General features: G+C 47.3%; 1 protein-coding gene across 4 annotated transcripts in view; it reads left to right on the forward strand.

Moving 5' to 3' along the window:
- The window catches only part of TTI1 (TELO2 interacting protein 1), a 43,734-nt gene extending 22,822 nt beyond the window's left edge, over positions 1-20,912 (forward strand). For all 4 annotated transcript variants that reach the window (XM_059897863.1, XM_059897864.1, XM_059897865.1 and 1 more), the window contains 5 exons: positions 1,415-1,563; positions 4,546-4,686; positions 6,987-7,191; positions 7,484-7,571; positions 19,588-20,912. In XM_059897863.1, coding sequence (XP_059753846.1) covers positions 1,415-1,563; positions 4,546-4,686; positions 6,987-7,191; positions 7,484-7,571; positions 19,588-19,771 — 767 coding nt within the window. In that variant the 3' untranslated portion in view covers positions 19,772-20,912. The remainder of the gene's footprint in view (positions 1-1,414; positions 1,564-4,545; positions 4,687-6,986; positions 7,192-7,483; positions 7,572-19,587) is intronic.
- Positions 20,913-22,162: the final 1,250 nt, after the last annotated feature.

The raw sequence follows: 22,162 nt of genomic DNA on the forward strand, positions 1-22,162 counted from the left end.
ACAAATCCTCCTCTAGAAAGAAAAGCACAGCCTTATCATTCTTATAATTATCATTCATCAAGTACACACCACACACTTGGCATTATAAGGAATGTTTGGATTGATGTTGGTTTGACATGGGTTTTTGTTTTAACCACAGTAAGAGCACCTTGTATATCTGAGGTCCCTTCCTCCAAGAAATCCAAGCATTCTACAAACGCATTTTCATTTATCTTTTCAGCGTCTGTTAGAGACAGGTGTGGACTCTACTGTAAGGTTCTGTTTTACCAGCAGAGGAAACTGAAATGGCAGAAAGTTAGGGGAGCAATGCTTAGCTCAGTGTAAATGAGCACAGCTGGTATTGAGGGTGTGGGGAGACTGGAGGCTATAAGCAGATAGAGGAAAACCTTCAGGGGAGGAATTTTGGCCAGGGTTTCATGCAATTCTCAAGTCTTTTTGTTGTTTTAATTTACAAACTTACACCTATTTCATGCAATGCAGCACTCCAGGCAATGAAAAAAATGATAATAGCTGGTGACATTCATCTCATTTAACTCTCTCAACAAGCAGATGAGGTATACATGCTTTATCCCTTTGTTTCAAATGAGGTGACGTGGGATGAGAGGAGTTGCTAATAGATGTGGAGGCAAGACTTTGGTCCTCTGACCAAACCCCATCCCTGTATATTGCACCAGGCTGCCCTGGTGTTGTCCCTCATACCAAGATGTGTAAGGCTTCATCTTGGCCCTCAGAAGATCTTACAGGCTGGTAGAGAAGACAGATATGTACCCCCTTTAGTCAAAAGATAAACCAAAAGGAAAGGAAAGAGAGTAAAGGGCCAGAGGCCAGCCAGGAAACTGCCAGCCTTGGGGCTCCAAATTAGAACTTTGCCCTCTTATGTTTTTATTTTAAATATTTATTAATGGCAACTTAGAAAAGACTAAAGATATAGGGAAAAAATAAAAATCATCCATTAACTCATGACCCCGTCTCTGTTAATATTTTGAACTTCCTCCTGTCTTTGTATAAAACTTTATATAATAGTGCTCACACTGTGTATGCAATTTCGTATCCTGCCTTTCTCTTTTTAACACAATGTTATTTCATAAGCATTTTCCCTTGTCATTAAAGCCCTTGGTAAACGCAAATTTTCAGGCCCTCATAATGTGCCATTCATTGTATGGATATACCATAGTTTATATAACCGTACCCCCTTGAGTGGACATGGAAGGTTTTCCCCCAGTTTTTAGCTGTTACAGGTAATGCTTTGGTGAGTATCTTGACTCATAGCTTGACCCAAATGTACATGGTTTCCTTGGGATCGGTTCCCAGACATTTTCCCTTGTAAGTCTTACTCCTGATCTGAAGGTGGGAGATCAAGTTGGGGTGGGGCATCTCTCATAAAACACTGCCCCCAGTTACGCTCTTTTTCCAGAGGAGCAGTCAGACCCTCCCGAAGTGGATGAGAACGGCAGTGATCCCGGTGTGCAGGCACCACTGCCAGTGCAGATCCAAATAGCCACGGACGTGATGGAGCGCTGCATCCACTTGATGTCAGACAAAAGTCTGAAAATCCGCTTGAAGGTCAGTGTGCGGCCCTTTCCCTGCATTCACAGAGCTGCGGGACTGAGGTTTGGTCTGTTGGCAGTGACTACGTGGATGAGCAAGGAGCCCCCCCTTATCTCCCAGTGCATGTGCAGTGGCCGAGAGAAGGCATCAGGAGGAATTTATCTGTGGGATGCCAGTCTTACGTCTTTCTGTATCAGCCCAGAGGCCAAAAGGGATCTGAGTCCCCTTGGTAGAATTAAAAACCACAAAGTTTTGGAGCGTTATTGCATCTCCAAGGGGGAAAAAGTCATATGATTTGGAAAGGATATCACTTTCTGAGCTGACTTAATGTGGGACACAGGTTTTAATATTTTGAGGTGGTCATTCGTCCAAGCCTGACGCTAGCCCTTGTCTCTGTTTCTGTTTCCATTTTCATCCTAGGCCTGGCACCAACACTTTTCTTAATCTTACATCCTTGTTTGCTAGCAGTTTCCCAAGCAGCCTCCCCATCAGCAAAGACTTAAACTATACAGTAGTGACTCCAATAACAGGACAGTGGGACGGGGTGGGCATGGGGGACACAGCTTTCAGAATCACCTGGGGGCAGATCTTACACCCAAAGGAAAGCACAGCCTGACCCATTCCTCCCTACCCCCAAACAGGAGTGAGAAACAGCCGCCTCCATGCATTACTGATAGTGATGAGAGCACTTTGCCCTGGTCATGGGTGCTGGGCTGGGAAACCCTGACCCACAGATTACCTCACTCAGCACCTGGGTTTTGCAGAATTTGTTTAGTCTTCCCAGAGATACTTCTTAGCATTGTCGGTTTTTCCACTCAGGAGGCACTCTTCAGGAGGCTTTTGTTGGTGGTGTCTGGCTGATACATTAGTAAAGTGTCTTCCCTCTTCTGGAGGCTTTGTAGCAGCGTATGTACACTGTAGCTATTGAGAGCACCAGCACTGCACACCCGAGTTCCATTCCTGGCTCTGCCCCTCGCTAGCCATGCCACCTGGAGTAAGTCAGTTCACCTTTTTGAGCATCAGCTTCTTTCTCCGTAAAATGAAAATGATGGTACCTACCTCACTGGGTCATTGACTATAAATATAAAACAGTTAGCATCAGGCATGGCATATACACTCATTCACTTATTCGCTTATTCACTAAATGCTTATTGAGGACTGCTATAGGTCAGGCAGAGGGTATATAGAAAGAAACGAAGCAGACATGATCCCTGTCTTCATGTAACTTCCTGTCTCTCGAGGGGAAAGGGGTGATACACAAATACATATACGTGGAGGAAATGCTATGAAGGTAATAAGAAGGTTCTATGATAGAAAATTCACCCATGTAGTAAACACATTTTGGGAACCTACTCTACCAAACCCTGTTGAATAAGAGGGAGCTACATTCTGATTTAGACCAGTTGTCGGGTGATAATGTTTAAGTCGAGACTTAAAGGCTGAGAAGGAGCCAGCCCTGCAGGGGCAAACGGAGGGGGAAGAACATTCCAGGCAGAAGGGGAATGATTCACTAAAGTATGATGTAACTTACCCAGTTAGTGACAGAACTCAAATCCAAAGCCAGTCAGCGATACCAAAGCCATTTCCACCGTACTACTCTGCTCTCCTGAGGTTTCTCTTATTCCCCTGCCTCACTGTTCAGCCCTCAAGGGCAGGGCCTGTTTTGTTCTTTGTTTCTGTTCCAGTCTCCATGTGACCAGCACACAGTAGTCATCAAATAAGGGTTTACTGCAGACCTCACTCTGTCTTCCTGACTCAGACGTGTACCTTCCCCTGCTCTGGGAAGGCTGGCCCATCTGTGCGGGAGGGAAACCTGCACTTGGTTATCATGGTGACCACTGCCTGTGACACTGAGCAGGTTGTCTGTCTTCAGTGAGCTTTGAGACATGAGAGATCAGGAAACATATTCTCAGGGAAGGTAAAAACCCCAATTTACATCTAGTCTACCCCAGACCTTTCTTCTGAGATTGACCTGTGTCCCAGCTGCCTACTTGACCTCTCCATTTAGAGGTACAGAACTTGATCTCACCCACCCTCCTGGTTTCCTCCTCCTCCTTTGTTCCTATCTCATTAAGCTGCACCTGCATCTATTCAGTTGCTAAGCCTGAACCCAAGCAGCTCTTTTTGATACCTCTCTTCATCTCCCCAGGAGCGAGTCCTTCAGCAATTTAAGCCATTTCGTCTCCAAAACAGATCTCAAACCCTTCACTTCTCTGCCTCGGCCACAACCATGTAGCCGCGTAACTCCCCGCCTCCCATGTGGACGTGTGCCGTGGCTCCCTCAAGGGCCTCCTCACTTCTTCTCACTCCCACTTCAAGTCCCTTCTCCACTCAGCAGCCAGAGTGACCTTTTAAAAACATGAATTGTATCATAGCACGTGCCTGAACATTTCCATGGCTCCCCACAGCATTTAGAACAAAATTAAAAAGTCTTGATGTGACGTCTTCGAGGTCCAGCCCCATCTTACCCCTCCTCTGTCATGCTTCACACTGCCCTGCTTTAGTTTTCTAAGCACTGCAAGCTCTCCCTCCTCTGGGTCTTCCTCGTTACTGTTTGCAGTTCTAGGAACACTCTTCCACTTTGGATGTGACTAGCTCCTCCTCATCCTTTATGCCTCCTTATAGAAGTCATTTCCTCAGAGAAGCCCTCCCAACAGTTTGTATGGTGTAGATCCCTCCCTTTAGTGCCTTTGCATTTCCCCCTTGACTTTCCTTCCTTGTACTTGTCACAATTGGTAATCATTCATCCCGTTATTTCGGTGTTATCTGAAGTCTTTCCCCACTTGACCATAAGCCAAGGAAAGGAAACATAAGTATTTTGTCCCTGTGTGCCCCCCACCCAGTACCTAGCCAGTGCTTGGCATGTAGTCAGGACTCGTAAATATTTCCTTGGCTCATGAGTTTCTAAGTTTCACTCTTTTAAAATGGTGACTTGATCCCAGGTATTTGGTTTCAAGCCTTTACTATCTGCTGAGATACTGTCCTCTTTTCTTGCAGGTTTTGGATGTGCTGGATCTATGTGTGGTTGTTCTGCAGTCCCACAAGAACCAGCTCCTTCCCTTGGCTCATCGGGCGTGGCCCTCACTCGTGCACCGACTCACAAATGATGACCCCCTGGCAGTGCTCAGAGCCTTCAAGGTACTGCACTGATGCCCCACCGCCATCAGTCATGGGGATGGAGGGAAGTGAGCACGGAGCTCAGTGGTGTCTTTTGCGGGTAGTTCTCTTTTTATCCGATTGTGACCTACTATGCCTTGAAGAAAGTATATAGGCAAATAAAAGCACAAAGAAGAAAATAAAGTCAGTTTCCTTTTGAATTCGAAGCAGAGAGAACTAGTAGATGAGAAGGGCCACCAGTATTCATTGAGCACCTCCTCTGTGCCAGGCAGCATGCTTGGCACTTCACACATGAGCTCTTCTCCGTACAACAACCTTATAAGGAAGATACTAGTATCCCCATTTTTGACAGAGGAGGAAACAAGCCCAGAAAGTTAAGGAACTTTCTCAAGATCACACAGCTAGGAAGTGATAGTACCTGAATCTGAGTTCATGCCCATGTTCTGTGCACGGCACAAGAGTCAAGATGAAGACTGACTAGGTTCTAGCAATGGGCATCCTCTGTGCAGCTGAGCGACTCTGGGCAAAGCCCATGACCACCTATCCCACCTTTCTCATAGTTGTTGTCAAGGATAAAGTGGGACTATTTGGTGAAATGCTTTGAAAAGTTAAAAGCCCTCTGTGTATGTAAGGTATTATTCTCCCTGACTTAGTTTGGCTTATATTAGCACACATATTTTGGCTTATTTATTTATATCCTTCCTTGTTCTAAAAAGCACTTAAGGCAAGTTACAGAGATACATTTACCATAGCAAGCTAACATAAATTAGAAGTGGGTGAGCAAGATGAGGCAAAGAAAAAAGATGCGTAGGATATAGAATGAAGCCAGGAATGCAACTAATATACTTGGCTAAAGTATTTTGTTTCTGTAAGATTCTTCAGCATATACTGGACCAAAATGCAAGCTTACATCTAAAACATATAAAATCGTTAATATTTTTTTCCAAAGCAAAATACACAAAATGACACACATGTGCACGCACATGTGGGCGGTGGGGGGAGAGGGAAGGAGGGAGGTCTTGCTAAATCACTCAGATGTGCCGTTTTCCTTTATGAAAATTAATAGGTTATCTGAAATGACAGCAAGTATAGAAAAATGAAAAAATATAAAGATACGTGCACTGTAACTGAGGCTGCTTTTCCACTCCCAGACCCATTAGTGACCCTTGAGGTCCGTAAGGCCTTGTGCAGTCCTGCTGAGGGCCCTGAAATAAGTGCCTTGATCTCTGCAAAGTCGGTAAATGTTCTCTGTCCTGGATATGCCTTGCTTACCAATTTTTTTGTTAATTAATTTATTTAACTTATTTATTTTTGGCTGTGTTGGCTCTTCATTGCTGTGTGGACGCTTTCTCTAGTTGCAGCGAGTGGGAGCTACTCATTGCTGTGGCTTCTCTTGTTGAGCACAGGCTCTAGGCACGCGGGCTTCAGTAGTTGTGGCACATGGGCTCAGTAGTTGTGGCTCACAGGCTCTAGAGCGCAGGCTCGGTAGTTGTGGCACATGGGCTTAGTCACTCCGTGGCATGTGGGATCTTCCCGGACCAGGGATCGAACCCGTGTCCCCTGCATTGGCAGGCGGATTCTTAACCACCGCGCCACCAGGGAAGTCCCTTGCTTACCAATTTTTAAAGAAATTCTTATTATCCTGTATACTCAGTCTTGTGCAATGGAGCAAAACGTTTCAATATGTTCTACTTGAGAAGGTTTAAAACAAGACATGCAAAGAGACTGCCTGTCGTGAAAGATGGAATGAGGGTGATGTACATAAGAGATTGTGCCGTGGAACAGAAGGAACTCTGACTCGGCTCTGCCCACTGGGGACCCTGCCCTGACCCAGCCAAGGACCTCAGCCAGCCACTGCCCTTTTCGATGCCTGCACGTGGCAGCAGCTGAGCTGGGCCTCAGCTACTGGGCCTGTTTATGTTTGTTCAGCTAGCTGGAGTTAAAAGCACAAGTCTTTCCCCAAGGGATGTTAGGAAGATTCAAGAGATGATCTATGTGAACTGCTTTAAGCTCTTTTTTTTTTTTAACAAAAAAGGGAGGGAAATCCAGGTATTAACCATACTATTCATCCAACCCAAGATTCCTTTGAATTATTCTCCATGTAATCTGTATTTATGGATAGAAGCAGCCATGCCTCGGGAGCATAGACCTCCAAATTCATAACTGTCAGAATCACAAACCATGGGCAAGGAATTAACAGCAATAATTCTATTTTTCTTTTTCAAGCAGAGACCTAGATGAAATTGAATTAGCAAACATTCTTTTAGCGCTCTCGCTGCCTTGGCAACGTTCAGTCACCAGGTTGGGGTCTGTTTCCACAGGTTTTGCGTACCCTGGGAGGCAAGTGTGGTGATTTTCTAAGGAGCCGGTTCTGCAAAGATGTCCTGCCAAAGGTGGCTGGCTCTTTAGTCAGCCAGGCTCCCATCAGTGCCAGGGCTGGACCAGTTTACTTCCACACGCTGGCCTTCAAGTTGCAGCTGGCCGTCTTGCAGGGCCTGGGCCCCCTCTGTGAGAGACTAGACCTAGGTAGGTACCAGCCAGTCTCGCCTGGGCACACACACTGTACACTCTGTCTCACCCCCACCCTTGCCCTCCTCACTTAGCCGTGCTCCTGTCATCTCCTGTCCTGTGCACATCCTTCCATCTCACTTTGGCCTCATTTATCCATTTACCTTGCTGTGTTTTGTGACTTAGGGATGGAGCACAGAGCCCACAGCATCTTGCCTAGCTGTTCCAGTTTCATCAGACAGCAGTTGGTTCCTGCTCATCCCCACTGAAGCCTGAGGGCCAACGCTTGTTTTGTTTTTCCTCTCTGCAGGTGAGGGTGACCTGAATAAAGTGGCTGATGCCTGCTTGATTTACCTCAGTGCCAAACAGCCCGTGAAATTACAAGAGGCTGCCAGGAGGTACGTCTGCTTGATCACCCGCATCTCTTTACGTTTGTCCTAAATTATAGATGATTTGCTAATGGGGAGCAGAGTTGAGGCATCTCTGTTCTTTTCTCTTCTCTCTCTTCTTGCCAGGTTAAGATGATTTCTTTAACTGTGCCAACATCTAGAGATGGTATTTTTACTGGACACATTTCTCTTTGAAAGTAACCTTTTCGGCTGCTGCAGCATCAGCAACAATTCCAAAGGGGCAAAAAGCAGAAAGGTGGTGTCTTGTAGGGGACAAAGCACTCTCCTGCTCAGAGGGTGATCGGCTTCTAGGCCCTACTCTTCTGGTGACCAGGTGACCCTGGCACCTCTCTCTCAGCTTCCTCATCCACAAGGTGAAAGCATTGGGTTATTGATCTAGCAAACCTTGGCTCCACAGAGCGTCTTAATGGGTGTCAGGTGCCGTGAACCCTCACAAATTGTATGCAGAATTGTGTGTGTGCAAGCAGACATGTGCGTATCTGTTTCTAGACAGATTCCACATCATTCATCCGATTATAATAGGAGTCTGTGAACCAAGAAACGTTCAAAACCACTGGACTAATGATTTAAAGGGCCTTTTCAACTCTGAAATTATGTGATTCTAATTTCTAAGAGTTTTGCTTATTAGAGAGTAGCTGTACCACCTCTAACAGGAGAAGCTATGTCTGGTTCCTAGAGTCCTAAAGGCTATTTAACAAAAGCTAAAACTCTGAGCACAGGAGCATTCCCCAGACTTGAGACCCAAAACGTACCCTGACCCCCTTTCCCCAGCTCTCCTTCTAGCCAGGATCAGCCTGTGCTCTGCAACTGCCATCCCTGGACATCTGCAGCTGGGGCGAAAGCCGGCCGGTCTGGCCTGGCACTGCCTGCCGCTCTGGGCACTGCAGCTCCACCTCCCCGGGCAAAGAAACAGTCCTTCCCACTTCATCAGCTTCTGGAAACGTGTCCCTGATCTTCCTTGGTGGGGTAGACGTCATCTTACTCCCTGAAGGGCTGAAAGGCTGCTCTGTCTGTGAAATGAGGAAAGCCAACTTGCTCCCTTATAAACCTTGCACTCTCTTGGAGCGATGGAAATATCTCTTTGAATTGATTTATTATCCTTTGCAGTTTTCTGCTCTTGATTTCCCCAGTTCCGTTTTTTCTTTCTGTCCCTTTCCTGTCACATCCCCTAGGCCCAGAATCCATCATGGTTTCTCAAGCACAGGGGTGCATGCCAAAGAGCTTTTTGTCCCCGGACATTCTTATTCCTTAAAGAACCAACTTAGGATGAAAATAGTCCTCCTCCAGGCAGTGTTCCTGAAGCTAATTGTGCTATGATTTAAAAGACAACTCACAAACATGATGAATCCATCTTGAAGCGAATTCTTCTGGGTGCCTGTTACAGCCAAGAGTCCCAAAGATCTGGTTTTCTCATTCCCTGTCCCATTCTACTCTTCCTACACCCGCCCCATACCCATCCTTCAAGTTTAGACCCATCAAACAAGCTAATATTCACAATTCATTATCTTTTCATTTCTAATTTTCTTTATTTGCTACTGAAAGCAGTTAAACCTGAATTGGACCTTACTGACTCTTGAGTTGGAATTCCAGGTGCCTTGCGGGGAGGAGATTGCAGCCAGACGGCCTGACTGCGGCGCCTCTTTGTTCCACTTGAGGTTGAGTCAGATGACCTCCCTCTGACGGGCTGGGCGGGGAGGAAGTGCAAGGTTGACTGCTTTACGTACACATCATCTGCAAACTTATTTTGAAGTCAGGGAAAAAAATATCTGTGTTGTCCTTGATCAGGAGCTGATTCGGCATCTTGATTCAGAAATTAATAAGCTCTCTAAATGGGAGAAGCCGTCTGAGACAATAGGAAATCTGGTCTCTTTGTGAGTCTCATTACAGAGCAAAGGGAGGGAGATGGGTGGGCCGATTAGTATGAAAACAGTCAGACCTCCGGGAACTAATGAACGAGGTCCCCTGAGTGAGACAGAGTTCCCAGCTCAGCAAATGGCCGCACATCCATCCGGTTGTTTGTCCTGAATTCTTCTCTTTCCATCACACCCCACATCCATTCCAGAAGTGAAGCCTGTCTACCTAACTTGCGAAATCTCTCTTCAAACTGCTTCTCTTCACCTCCAAGCTGCCAGGGCAGGCCAGGTCACCCTCATCTCTTACCTGATCCCCTGCAGGAGCCTCCACCCCAGCCCCCCGCTTCCACACGTGCCCTTCAGTGTTCCCCACGCAGCTGTCAGTGACAGCTCCACCCACTCAGGGGAGAAGAGAAGGCTGTGTGTTCTTTGCCAGGGCCCAAGGGGGAGATCTGTAGCCAGAGGGTTACAAAAACTCAAGCTTCAGCTCCTTATTCAAAAGAACTAGTGAAAGCCAGAGCCGCCCAGAGACGCCCCAGCTCCCTCAGAAGTAGTGACTTTCCGACACTGGGCGGATGACCGGCTGGCTTTGGATCGGGCGGCGCTGGTGAGGAGACCTGTGAGGGCAGGTGGCTGCTCTGAGGCCTCCTGCAGTCTCGGAGAGGTGGATGAGCAGCTGTGTCTGTAGGTCTGGCAGGTGGCGGTGGGGACCTCTGCAGGGCAGCCTCCCTCACGCTGGCATGGAGGCGAACTCGGCAGCGCCGTGAAAGTTCCTCTTTGTGTGCATTACAGATTTTTCCTTCCTCCTGTTTGTTTCTCCTGGCTCCAAAGAATGACCAAGCCTGTGTTTGCTTTTTTAATTTGTCATATTAAATAGAGCCTTTGTGGCAGGCTTTTACATCCAGGCTGTAAACTCTAGAAATGGAAATTGATCAGGGGGTGGTTGATATAACCAAGGTTGTAAATGCTAAGAACGGAGATGCCATTCCAGTTTAATGCTTTTATCTAGCAAATGTGCCTTGTAAGGAGGGACATGAATCTTGCAACTTGGTTGGGGGTGGGGGGCGAGGGGGGGGGCGGCGGGTAAGAGCGAGGTATAATCTTGCCATTTGTTACCACCAGGTGTCACTGTGAACTGGCCATGCAAGAAAAAATACCGACTCCCCCAAAGGCCACCTAGTTAAATGACTTCAGTGGATAACAAATGAGAAAACCATATTTGGGGTATGGGAAGAGGGGTCAGCATATCGTGAGCTGTAAATAAGGCCGAGTCCCTGAGAATAAGCACTGGATTACAAAATAACAGGTTATATCCGCCACGCCCACATCTCAGCCTTGGCAGACTTAGCTGATATAAATTCTCCAGTGGCCCTGGAAGCCTCTGAGATACCTCCCAGCATGCAGTGGGCCTCCACAGTTCTGTGCCTTCCTGGCCACGGAGCTCTTCCTTCCTGCATGTGAAAGGAATTTGAGATGAGAGCACATTCCCCAAATTTCTGTGTTTTTCCTTCCAACCAGTACATGCTCAGCCTGGTTCAACTCAACTCCATTTAAACCACACTCCTTGGGCCTCTCTTGAGCAGCCTCTGAGGCTCCCTCTCTTGTGCATAAATCAGTCAGTCTTCCACCCTGGGGCTAAACGGAACAAAACTAGGCAATATCTATTTTTTGAAAGTTGAAGTCCATGCCCAACAATGCTCTTAGGCCACGTGGTTTCCACCCCCCAGTCCTACCTCCACCTGTTAACCCCAAAACCCAGGTGGGGACGCAGGGTGCCAGCAGGTAGTGACCAGCCTGCTGCACCTTCTGGTTGTACAGGTGCTGAATGCTGTGGTTCTTGATGTGTGTGGTGGGGAAGGGAGGGGGCCCTCCCATCTTCCTCTCTTAGCCATTGTATGTACGGGCAAAGGGCACCAGTCTTGGAGGTGGACAAACCTAGGTTCACATCTTACTGGCTCTGTGACCTTGAGCAAATGACTTCATTTCCTTGCACCTCATTTCCTTCCTCTGTAAACTGGGTTTGGTGATAACACCTTCCTCCAGAACCATCATGCGGATGAATAACGTTAATATGTAAGAGAGTACACTCGGCGTTCATCCATTCTGCCAATTGGCTGAGAAGCTGCTGTGTGCCCGGCACTGTTCTAGGCACTGAAAATAGAGGGGAGCAGGAGAGAGGAGACCTCTGCCCTCGTAGTGCTTACGTTCTGGAGTTTTATTTATGTGTGTATACACACCCTTATGGGAGATATATAAATTTGCCAAATATATAATGTGTATATGTTACATGTACACATATACACTTGGGCATGGTATTTCTTGTTGGAAGCCTGCTTCATCTTGACTGAAATCTAAACTGGGGTTTTCATCTCAGAAGGATCTTTTTCATGTTAATTGTTCTACCTCCCCCTACCGCCTTTTGCATGAGAAGCCAGGACCAAGAGTTTGAAGGTTCATTTACTGACTGACTTCCCCACTTTCTTTCTAGCAGTAGGATCCCAGCCCATCAAAAATGCAGCCGCTGCCTTCAAACCCTGGAGGAACCCAGACTGGCAGAGGCTCTTTCATTTCATCCCCGTCAGAGCCCCAACTCCTCGCTTTACCCACACGTGGGCCTATTATATTTGAATGGATCAGGAGCCGCAGAGGTGATCCAGTAGTTCAGCTGAGCTTGAAATTAGTAGCTCATCCCCTTAAATGGTGTGGGCAGTTTGTCTGAGCTTGGGCTGCAAAGCTGTTTCCTATGGAAATGAGGGCACTCCTAATGTTTTCCCTTTTGACATTCGATTAATAGTTGACAAATCCAGACCCAAGTAGTTAGCTTTCCCATTATCCATCTTTTGACAGGCATTGCTGCTTTTCTTTTCAAGGCTCATTGTTCTAAAAATACACTTAGATCTGAAGCTGTTCACTGTGCATATATAGGCATGATTTCCTGGTGTCAAAGATAAGAGACATCTGCCATGCAGATTACAAACAAAGTGGGTTGCTGGGTTTCAGATCTGAAGGCAGGGACCTCTGTGCTACTTAAATCAAATGCAGCCAGTCCTTCCCCTGCTTCCTTGGTGTTGTCATGTGATTGATAATCTGCCAGGGTCATCCATTTCCCCACCCAGTTGGAAAGCCGAGTGTGGGGCGTACACGCACTTGTATATGCCATACTGGGTCAGGAACCACCATGCTCTTGACGGGAGATCGAGCCTGGTAGGTGGACCACGTGCACAAAGTAGATTTCAAATATCGGAAGCCTTGGCCGACCACAGGGTGGTCATTTCATCCCTTTGCAGGGGAGGCAGGAGTGAATGTTGATGATCTCAGTACCAAGTAAAGTAGCCAAGGACATGGCCTCAATTGTCTTATTATATGTGTATTTATTTAAAAGATGCTTTAGAGTCTCTTACTAGCCACGTACTGTGTTGAGAGTTCTAAGGTGAAGACCAAGGTAGAGTTGGCCTCACATCGCTGTTCAGTAGTGGTATACCCTTGGGCAAATTAATTTCCTTCTCGAAGTCTCAGTTTCCTCATCTACAAGACTAGAATAAGCATATCTATTTTTTCCACCTAATAAAATTATCACAAAGATTCAGTAAAGTCATGTATATTAGTCTTTAGCACAAAATGTCAGCCCAGAGTTAAAAAGTCAATCAATAGTCGTTGTTATCAGTATTTAAACTTCCTCCGTATTCCAAAAAAGACCTAAAGCATCTTATAAACTTAAGTGTATGCAGCAAGGTAAATAAGAAGTGAAGACATTTTTTAAGGGAAAAATAGTAAGAGGGAAAACAAGGTGAAGCCAGGGTTGAGGTTAATATATAAAATGCAGGCTTTGAACTCTTCACCTCCGCTAGAGATGAGCCTGCAGCGTGGCTCTGGGCCTCCTAACAGACAAGGCAAAGAGGGAAACGCACCTGCTGCGCAAATTCCAGTCATTACTGCAATAAGAAAAGAAAGCTTTTAGAAGGAAGCACAGCTCTGGAATTCCCTTGGTGCTGAACCCTGAGAAAATTTCCCCGTGGGTCATCTTAGAAGAACACTAGGTACCATTGTGACTGATTATTCCTAATGTCCTTGCAGTAAATGCAGAAGTACATTTCCTAGAGCTGTTTCTGATGGCTCCATCAGTGGAGGCTGCTGGCTTAGTGCCAGAGCGTGGGTTACAGGAAAACAGTTCGGGGGTGGCGGGCAGGGGGGCGCAAAACAGGTGGGCTGCCACGAAGATGTCTTTATCTGCAAGGGTGTGCATCTTCCAGGGAGGACCAAGGAACACGGCCTGCGGCCTGAGAGTGCAGACGGCTGGGGCCACTTTGAAATCTGCGCCCGGCAGCGTTGTCATCATGGGCTTTAGGCCGACGGGGGGGTGGGGGGGGGGGTGCCTGGAGCGGGGAGAGCTGGCCAGATGGAAAGGGCTGCTTTTAGATCCTGCCCCAGTGGGATTTAAACCCTTCTTGGTTCTGGCTTATTTTTGAATTGTCAGTAGCAGATTGGGCCTCTCAGTGCCATATCTTTTTAAATATGCGCAAAGCAATGGAGTCATTCCACAGCATCTATGGTACTTTGTCTTGTGGTACTTTAGGGACTCGATTATCATCGTAAGCTTCCACTGGTGTTTATGGTTTTAAATCCTGTCCCCGTTGCATTTAAATATTTTTAATATCAGCCTCTGTGTGAGTGTGTGGGTTGGCGATCGATAGATGAATGACTGTGAACAGGTAAATAGAGTTAAGTCGAATGAGTATGTATAGCTGCAGAGGTAATTGGTAGTATTTATTTGGAGAGTAAGTTGTTGCTTCAAGTCATAATCCTCCATTTCCAACATTTAGAAACAAAAAACGGCCCGCGTGCAGAGGAAGATAGCTAAATTGAATAGCAAGAAAGGACAGGCTTGAAATACTGGTTAACCGATGAACCGAGACCCATTAGAGTAAATTACTGAGTATGGAAGCATCGCCCCATTGCTTGCTGGCTCGGACACGTCGACACCCTGAGCATCCGTTTATTTAAAAGGAAACACACAGCCTCACTTGTAGCATCATCATGTACGGAGTCACGGGAGAAGAGATGGCCAGAGGAAGAAAGAGCGTGGAGGCTGTTCTGCCAGAGGGGAATGACAGGGAAGCCAAAGTAACTCTGCAGGTGTGCCTGCTTTCCAACAAGTGAGTTTACCCTCTGCTTGCATTTAGTTGTGCCCACGTAGAGGTAGCCTGTATCGTGTCCCTAAGGAGACACCCTGAATAACTTCTTTAGATGCCCCAAATAAATAAATAAATAAATAAACATCACAAAGCCGCAAGTTCTTTACCACCGGCGTTTACGCAGACGGCTCACGAGAGCATTTTATAAATCCAGAAAGAGACAAGGAGCAGCAGATCCCTCAAGCAAGTAATTGACAGAGAAAGAATAGCCTGTCACCCAGGAGAGCTGGGAGCTCTGAATTTCAGTTAAGTTTATTTAGCTTTGCTGGGTCTCGATTGGCTGGTGGTTTTCTAGAGCTCCCCTTGAGCAGGTGTTGTCTAACGCAAGATGGTGAGGACATACTCTGTAATATTTGCATCTTCAACAGAGGGGTGTCTTTTTGCTGCATTTGGGGTGGAAGGGCCCATGATCCAGCCCCCATGCTTGAGAACTGCTGGGAGTGTTGGAGCTGGAAGGGGGTTAGAACCGATCTGATTGATGTACAGAGAAGTGACGTCCCCACCTCAGGAATCCTTCCCCGGCTCCGGCCCACCCGTGACTTGAGCCTGGCCCTCTTCACATTGCATCATGGGCTTCTGTGGTCAGTCTGTCCTCCCCACCAGACAGGGAGCCCTGAGGCCAGAGCCTTTGTCCATCCGTCTTTGTGTCCCACGCACCTGACGCAGTGCCTGGGCTGGACCAGGCGCTAGTAAACATTTGGTGAACCATGCAGAGAGGGAACCAGACCCGGCCAGCCAGATTCTAGCGGCACATTTCCCAGCTCCCCAGGCGACCTCGCCCCCAGCTTTGTCACTCGGAACACCTGATGTTGATCATAAAGGAATGAGTTGCTTCTATTGGTTTGGTGTCTGGAGTTTATTAGGTACTTACTGATACCCGTCAATTGTAGATAGGGCTGAAGTGCAGGGAAATGGCTGCCTGCATGAAGTGAAATTCAATAAAGCCGCATTTTAAGTGAAAAATCAGTATAAACACCAGGCTTCTTTGCCATGGAAACAGAGGTTGCTTAGAAACTGCCTAACGGCGAGTTCTAAATTTTTTAAAGTCAAGTTATCATTTAAGCTACACGGCCCTACCGGTTATTGAGAGATAATCACTCGCCTCAGGACACTCGGAGGCAGGAGGCACAGCTGAGTGCCTGCCGAAACTCTGGGGACCAGATAATCTCTTGATAACTGTGCTCCCTGGAGCCACTGATTCGGGCCTGGGGGAAAGAGAAAGAAATTTTTGTTCAGGAGTTAAATGGTGTACGTATATTTTTTTTAAAGTGTTTCTCTTTGGGTTTGAAAAAAGATGGAGTCGGCCACTTGACATGTTCAGCAGCCATCTCGGCCACGTCTCAAGATGTATTAGGGACATTTTCCAGGCAGTTACTCCTATCGCTTCAAAGCAGAGGTCTCCCCTTTGTCTTTTGTCTTTTGATTATGCAAAAGGATGCTTTCGAGGTCTTCAGCCTTCTGCCCTTCATTGTCTGGGAGCCCCTCGCCCCAGCTCAGGAAGGGCAGGAACTGGTCCCAGGACAAAGCAATACTGGAGTTTGGGGAAAAGCTGGGCCGCTGAGTACTCAGACAAGACCTCCTGGGTCTCAGGCTCAGCTCCCAGGGCCTCAAAGTGAACAGGGGTCCAGGTTCAGAATTTGTCGGTGTTTAGAGTTCAGCGGGTTGCATGTCTTTTGCCAAGCAAGAGCACAGCTATGCCTGCCAGCCACCTGGTTGCATGGCACGGCGTTTGCTCCAGACCTCAGGCATGCAGAGGGCAAAGAATATTACATTCGTCTCTTCCTGAAAGTAATGGACAAAATTACAACCCCAGTGGCTGAGAATTGGGACCCCTACCAAGTCAGTATGAAGGAAATTATGACTGAAACAAAAGACAAACGTTCTGCCCTTTTCAGAGCATCTGAGAATTTTCCATGGTATGGCAGTGCTGCCAGGGTTGGTAGTGATAATTATTCCTTAGACACACACACACTCTTTCTGGAAGGAACAGTGTATTCATTATACACTTCAAAGTGTTTTCCTGCACCTCATCTCCTTAGAGCCTCAGAGCAAACCTGTGAGAAGGGTGGGGCAGGTGTGATTATTTTCCTTTGGAGAAGGAGGAAACAGGTTCACAAAGGCAAAATAATTTGCTCCCAGCCTCAGAGGTGGGGAAGAAACTTGCGTTGCCACCGGCCATTCTGGGGATTCTACCTCTTTAAGAGCTCAGAAGTGAGACCCAAAATAATTCTTCCAAGAGTATGGCTCTAGCTTACTAAAAGAAGATGAACTTTGCACACGATTTTTCCTTTGCCTCCCTGTTGGCATTTTATTTAGGGATCTCGAAGGGCAAAGAGAGTGGCTTCCTTCCTTTTCCTTTCCTGCCAACTGAGTACAACACCCGCATTTAGTAAGTTAAAAAGGAGACCAAAAATGAACACTGCAACGTTTCCATGCCGTGTAAATCAGAGCAGAGCTGTGACTGAACTGGGCCACAGCACCACTTTGCTTGGTGTCGCCCAGATCAAAATACTCCTTGAAGCTGAGAGTGCGCCCATGCTGTAGCTTGTTCCAGTTCTTGAAGGGGAAAAAAAAAATCAAATGAAACCATTTGCATTCTAACAGTCTTTGGCACCAGGGAAAACTGTCAACTGTGTCACGTGTAAATAGAAATCTGCTTCCCATTTTTGGTGCATTTTTTTCATAATTTCCCTTGCCACTCTAATTATCAAAGATAGTTTTGTTTTTAAACAAAACTTGTCTCCCACGCAGGGCCCATCTCCTTTCTGCGGTGAAGTGGAAACGATGAATTAGAATATTCTAATCACTTCTCCAGCAACCACCACTGAGGTTATAAACTCAAGATTATCCTAAGTAAAGAAAACTTAAATTGTTCAGGCACAAAACAGGCCAGAAAATGTGTCAAAGTGCCCCCTCCACCTGTCTCCCTTGCCTCCTTAGCATATGTCTGTTAAACCCAAGGAAGAAAGCAAAACTGGCTTCACCGAAGTAAAACCCAAATCCCCTGACGGCACAGGCTTTTTAGATTAACGAAATTAAAAACCAGAATTTAGCTCTGTTTAGCAAGCATTTACATTCCTATCTGATGCCCAGCAGTACAGGAGAGGCTCCTAGGAATGGTCATCAAAAATAAAATGTGATCCATCAAATAGATTCTGTCCACTGTTAGTTGGTAGACGGGGATCACATGTGGGAGCCCCTGTGTAGGGCTGGATCTGTGTTTTCTCATTTAAACCCCAGCAGAACCCTGGGTGAAGTACATCCGCAGTTTTAGAAATGAGGAAACTGAGACGGAGGCAAGCCGTACAGCTAGTGACATCTGCGGTAACGTGACTCCTGTTAGTAACATCCTTGGTCCTTCCTTGGTAGTGAGCAGTTGACCTCTCCTTTAGATCATTTTACAAAATATAACTATTTCAAAGAGGGATGCCATCTGAAGTCATTAGTGTGCAGCATAATAAGTCCCTTATTAAACATGAAACCTGTTCGATCAAGTATTGGTTGAGTGCTAACCATGTGCCGTGCTAAGTGCCTGAGATACAGCAGTGAACCAAACAGACATGGTCCCTGCCCTCAGGGGCTTCTGCTGTGAGGAAGGGAGATGGGAGATGGTCAGTAAACAGGCAATTGATAAATGCTGGGGAGGGTGTCCTGAGGGAGAAAAATAAGGGGCGGGGCTTCCCTGGTGGTGCAGTGGTTGAGAATCTGCCTGCCAATGCACGGGACACGGGTTCGAGCCCTGGTCTGGGAAGATCCCACATGCCGCGGAGCAACTAGGCCCGTGAGCCACAACTACTGAGCCTGCGCGTCTGGAGCCTGTGCTCCGCAACAAGAGAGGCCGCAATAATGAAAGGCCCGCGCACCGCGATGAAGAGTGGCCCCTACTTGCCGCAACTAGAGAAAGCCCTCGCACAGAAACGAAGACCCAACACAGCCATAAATAAATAAATAAATAAATAAATAAAAATTGTATAACTTTAAAAATAAGGGGCAACCACTTAGGCGACATGGTCAGGAAGGCCACCGTCTCCGCACATGTGATACGTGAGCTGAGATGGGCAGGGTGGCTGAGAGAGAGCCGCCCAGCTAGGGGAGGACCTCATCCTTCCCAAGATTGAAAAGCCCGATCCGAATCGCTGAGTCAGCCAGGTATAGGAAGTCTACACTTGGATTACCCGGCACAGTGGCCTGGGCGTCGTTCAGAAATGGGATGTGAACAGATACGAGGCAAAGGGTTGTGACCCCACGGTTCAGACCAAGATAAAGAACCTCACCCGTGGTGGGTGTCTGGTGCTGGGTGGCCCCGGCCCTTCAGCTGTGTTCATGTCGTGTATAGGGCACCAGTGCTCTGCCTCTGCTAAAGGTCCCAGAGCCAGGCTCAGCCGATCCTGCTGTGGGAGAATAACTGCATCTGATCCCTCTATGGGATCCAGACCACCGAGAATCCATGGCTCTCAGGGGCCAGCAATGGGCCAACTACTGAGTTCAGCAGCGTGCTGGAGGGTCAGAGATAAGGGTCTGAGACTCAGGAGTTGAGGGTTTGCCCAGGCTCCCCAAGCAGGAGAGAGAGTCCCTGCACCGGGGCTGGTCCTGTGAGCGAAGTGGACTCTGTAATAAGGGGTGGGCCCTATCCATTTTCTTCCTTCTGAGAGCTGTTTTATAGCCCAGAATTTAACCGGTTTCTTTGCCAAGAGCTTGTTTGATGTCAATATTGTTCTGCTCAGACTAACTACTTTCCTTTCCTCTATGTCAACGGATATGAAGCTCTTTACCTCTCTTTCTGTTAGGTTTTGGGACCATCCTAATGGCCCTGTATTAGGAATGAAAGTGGGCTTTGTTCTGCTGTGCAGAGTGATGCAATGATCATTTTTTTCTCCAAGAGCCCGCTAAGCAGCCTCTGGGGTGGAGCACCAGCAGCCCTCCCTCGTGCCCTCACTCTCTTTCTCCGTCTCTCCACAGCCTTTTCCTCCACCTGATGAAGGTAGACCCGGACTCCACCTGGCTGCTCCTGAACGAACTTTACTGCCCGCAGGAGTTCACACCTCCCCACCCCAGCCTCCACCCGGTGCAGCTGCGGGGGCCCACTGGGCAGCAGAACCCGTACGCAGCCAACGTGCTCCGCCTGCTCCAGGAGCTGCAGTGACCCCGCCCCTCCCCCCTAGTCAGGCAGGCGCCAGAGGAGGTCCCCTGCCTCCCTTGCTGAGGACGTGGGGCCCACCCCACCCTGGCCGAGGCTGCTGGTGTCAGCCTCAGAGAAGACTGCCAAGGTGGATTAGACAGCCAATCGATTTATAAATTGATTGATCACACAACTGCTGAGAAATTGGATTGAAGGAAAGCAGCTGACTGTTACTTATATTTCATACCTGGTATTTTCAAATGACATTGTCTGGCAGCTCTAAGGGCTTAACTCCTTAGCTTACCATCTCTGCGGCCCTAGCTGCCTCACAGGCCACCCCACGCACCCACCCACACCCAAGAGCTTGAGGACACGTGGGGCGGAGGCCTGTACTACCCATCATGTGTGACCGCGGTGCCTGAGGACCACGTGGAAGTATCACACATCGGAGAGTTTTCAGATCACCGGCCTGCAGCATGGACTCACACACCTCCCCCTCCTCAAGTAAGGAGATAAGAACCTAACCTGTTCTTTGGAAGAAAATGAAATAAAGGCACTTCTTGGATGAAAAGTACGATCAAGAACTCACTTTGAAGTTTGTTATTTAAATTGGGTGATTTTTTAAAAAATGAATTTATGGGGAATTCCCTGGTGGTCCAGTGGTTAAGACTCTGCGTTGTCACTGCTGAGAGCCTGGGTTTGATCCCTGGTCAGGGAACTAAGATCCCGCGTGCTGCAAGGGAAGGCCAAAAAAAAGAAAAAAGAAAAAACTGAGTTTATGTTCATGAATGGGTAATAAAAAGTCATGGTATAAAATCCAAGCAGTACAAAATAATGAAAAGTCAGTCTCCCCATCCTCATTCCCTGGACATCTAGTTTCCCTCTCCAAAGGCAAACACTCATGACAGTTTTTTTGGATACCTTTTAAGTATTTTTTAACTTTCCATCAGGGATAACGGTACTCTGAAGGCCCATGTGCCCATAACCCAGCTGCACCCCGTCACCAGCACGTGGCCAGCCCTGCTTCATCCCGCCCCTTCCCAGTTACCTCCACACCACAGCCAGCCCCTGGATGCTTTTTAAGCAAACTCCAGATGTCATATCCAAACTTCTTTTTTTTTAAATAAATGTACAGCCAGAATAGCATTATCACACCTAAAAAATTTAACAATGGTCCTGTGTGTTTGAATCAGGATGCAAATAAGGTATGTACATTGCCATTATCGATATGTCCCTTAATAAATCTCTTTTAATTTATAGATTCTCCTTCCACCTCTCTTTTCTTTTCCCGGGAAGTTTTTTGTTGAGGAAACAAGGTCATTTATTCTACAGCATTTCCCACAGTCTGGCTTTACTGATTGCATCCCCGTGGGGGGTCATTTCATGGGCTGCTCCTGTCACCTGTGTTTCCTATAAATGAGGAGGCAGAACAAGAGGCTTGATCGGGTTTGATTTTTTTGTTTTTGCTTTTTGGCTGCACTCCTCCATGGGTGGTATTATTTTCTTCCATCAGGAGGTACATGATGTCTGAACTCTTCTTGTGAAGTTGGCAGCCATTGGTGAGCCTCACCTGGACCCTCTCGTTCATTAGGGATTGCAGAGCAGCGCTGTTCCAGCCCCGCCATGCCGGCTTGCTTGTAGCTAGAGCCTTGGTCCCTTCATCAACCATGTGGTAACCTTGAGGGAGTTTGTGTAGAAAAAGCAGGATAAACACTTGATTTTTCTAGCTGGGAGACTTAAACCCCACAGATTATGTAAATTCAGGTACTCAGCCACATGCACACACTCACTCACCCATGCTGAAAGATGCGCATTCGAGAATGATGAATGCTTCCTCCCCAGATGCATGGTGAGGCACTATCTACATAACTCCTCCACTGACATAGATAATCCCCAAGCTCCAAAAAAAAACACAACAAAACAAGATGGTTGGCATGGGGACTTATTGGAGCAAGGGTCCCCAGCCAGTTCCAGAGAGGCCCCCCTCCTTTCCTTTTAGGACCTTCCCTGCAAGGGCAATGGGATGTCCAGCTGGCTTCTGGTCTGGCTGTCAGTGAGTCATCACCACCCTGCTTCGGCCTTCAGTTCTCCCACCTGTAAAGTGGAGGGAATGGGCCAGAGAGAGAGTTCTTAAGCTTTGAGGATCCTGCGCTCTTCCAGGAATCAGATGAGATCTGAGGACCGACTCCCCCAAAACATTCCTCCTCCCCTGTCACTCCCAGGAGGGCGCTGCATCCTCCAAGCCTACAGTCACGCACCATCTCCACCTCCCGCTGGGGCTGCTTAGCTGACCTCCCAAAATTCTGGGTACAATTTCAGAGACTTCACCTATGACCCCAGAGGAACTCCAAGTTAAGAAGTCCTGAGAGAGATAGTCACTTAACTCTCTTCCAGTTTTAAAATTCTGGGATGATT

The sequence above is a fragment of the Balaenoptera ricei genome, chromosome 15 (assembly GCF_028023285.1).
Source record: "Balaenoptera ricei isolate mBalRic1 chromosome 15, mBalRic1.hap2, whole genome shotgun sequence".
Taxonomy (NCBI): domain Eukaryota; kingdom Metazoa; phylum Chordata; class Mammalia; order Artiodactyla; family Balaenopteridae; genus Balaenoptera; species Balaenoptera ricei.